Source organism: Seriola lalandi, unplaced genomic scaffold (genome assembly GCF_002814215.2).
Source record: "Seriola lalandi dorsalis isolate HSWRI2012SDOR001 ecotype SW California unplaced genomic scaffold, Sedor1 jcf7180002050907, whole genome shotgun sequence".
In the NCBI taxonomy this organism is placed as follows: domain Eukaryota; kingdom Metazoa; phylum Chordata; class Actinopteri; order Carangiformes; family Carangidae; genus Seriola; species Seriola lalandi.
This window is the reverse complement of record NW_019521460.1, coordinates 1-1,864: the sequence shown is the minus strand read 5'-3', so window position 1 is coordinate 1,864 and position 1,864 is coordinate 1. Positions and strand designations below refer to the sequence as shown.

The following is a 1,864-nucleotide window of genomic DNA, read 5'->3' as shown; positions in this document are numbered from 1 at the left end:
GAATGTGGCGATGTTGTAGTCTTGTGTGCTTCACACTACCAGCCACATTCACCAGTTCACTCATCTGTTCATAGAGGGCTTTTACTTTGCCTTCAGCACTTTTCTAACACACTGATGATACATCGGGGGCAATTTTGGGGTTCATTTTCTTGCCCAGGGACACTTTAACATGCAAACTGCAGGAGCCGACCCTCTGATTAGCTCCTGATCCGATCTAGCTCCTGAGCCACATTTAACTACTGTTGAATCAAGGACTTATTTTTGCTGTTGTTGTTTCATCTGTCGGAAAAAAATTGAATTTTCTAAGACTAGCCAAATTGTAAAAAATAAAAAAGAGGGCATTTCTTATGATGCTTGTTTGTCTGTTCACTCCACAGAAAGCTCAATTGTTAAATACCATTTGATTAATAATGATACGAACTGGACACAGGCTCAGAGCTACTGCAGAGAAAATCACACAGACCTGGTCAGTGGAGAACACCAGTTACAAGATGTTGAACTGAAGAAAGAAATGAACAAGACCAAAGAAAAACAATTGTGGATCGGCTTGTTCAGAGACACCTGGACTTGGTCAGATGGGAGCATTTTCTCTTTCAGACACTGGGATCATGAGTCATTTAGAGATGGAAAAGGTCCAAACAAATGTGTTCTTTTAAAGACATCAGGAAAATGGGGCACTGATCAATGTCATGAAAGAAAACCCTTCTTCTGCTATAAAGGTGAGTTTTTCAAAGATCTGTTTTGACCCACTGAGTTTACAATTATTATCTGTTTAGTTATTTTTTTATGCATGCATGAATCTCCTTCAGTGGTTTTTTTTCTAGATGGGTTTAACCAAAATATTATAATGATTTCTTTCTTTGATCATAGTCTGTATTAATTCTTATGTGCTGAAATGTTAACAGTTGATGACGATGACCGACCTATGTGAAGGAACTGCTCCTCTAACAATGCCATTAGTTTAGGTGTGAATGTAGACTGACACAACAGCTGCTCTCGAAGTGTTTTGTTTTTTTTCTTATTGGAACAAAGTGTGACTTGAACAATAAAAGTTTTGATATTTATCAGAATTGTTATTTGATACTTTCTTTTCTGTTTTCATTTTTATGCTGTTCACCCATTGTTTTAAGGATTTTTTTTAAGGTCCTGTGTTTGTTCATTACAGACAAATTGATCCTGATCCAACAAAACAAGACCTGGGTGGAGGCCTTCGATTACTGCAGAGAGAAACACCGAGACCTGGTCTCCATCACTGACGTTCACCAGCAGAGATGGGTCCAACAGAGAGCCAAGAACGCCTCATCTCCTTTTGTCTGGCTGGGAATGCGCTACACCTGCACTCTGGGTTTCTGGTTCTGGGTGAGTGACGAGACAGCTGACTATTCGAACTGGGAGTCAGAAGAAAAGACAGATGACTGTGACCTTTCTGGAGCCATGGAGACAGGAGGACAATATAAGTGGATCAAAAAAATGGATAGCGAGAAGTTTAATTTCATCTGTTCTGATTTTTAAAACTCACTCCACTCACTTAAAATTTAAAATTCATTTCCTCCATTTGTTCTTGTTGGTGCTGAAGAAACTTCCACTTTATATGCTTTCTGGGTTTATTGAAGGGCTTTCTGGGAACTGTAGGAATCACAATCTTGGGAGGACAGACACAAAATTACTAACTTACTAAATTCATTGAAGATTGCAAATAAAAATAAAATTCAATTACAAAGCAATTGATGACTAGGGAGATTTACAACTATAATTCCATCTGAAATAATCATGTAAACATATTTTTCACTGTCTTTGTCACACCTGGTGAAATTACACTGATCGTTTGTATATATTACTTATTTCCATAAGTGTTCTTCTCTTT

The 1,864-nt window shown here is 37.8% G+C and overlaps 1 protein-coding gene across 1 annotated transcript; it reads left to right on the top strand.

The window, feature by feature from the left end:
• Positions 1-211: 211 nt before the first annotated feature.
• Positions 212-1,858, top strand: LOC111649463 (putative C-type lectin domain family 20 member A; the record flags this gene model as incomplete). Its single annotated transcript, XM_023399212.2, has 2 exons — positions 212-719; positions 1,166-1,858. Coding segments are annotated over 2 exons (855 nt in total), but the record flags the coding sequence as incomplete, so codon positions are not given.
• Between the last annotated feature and the right edge of the window lie 6 nt (positions 1,859-1,864).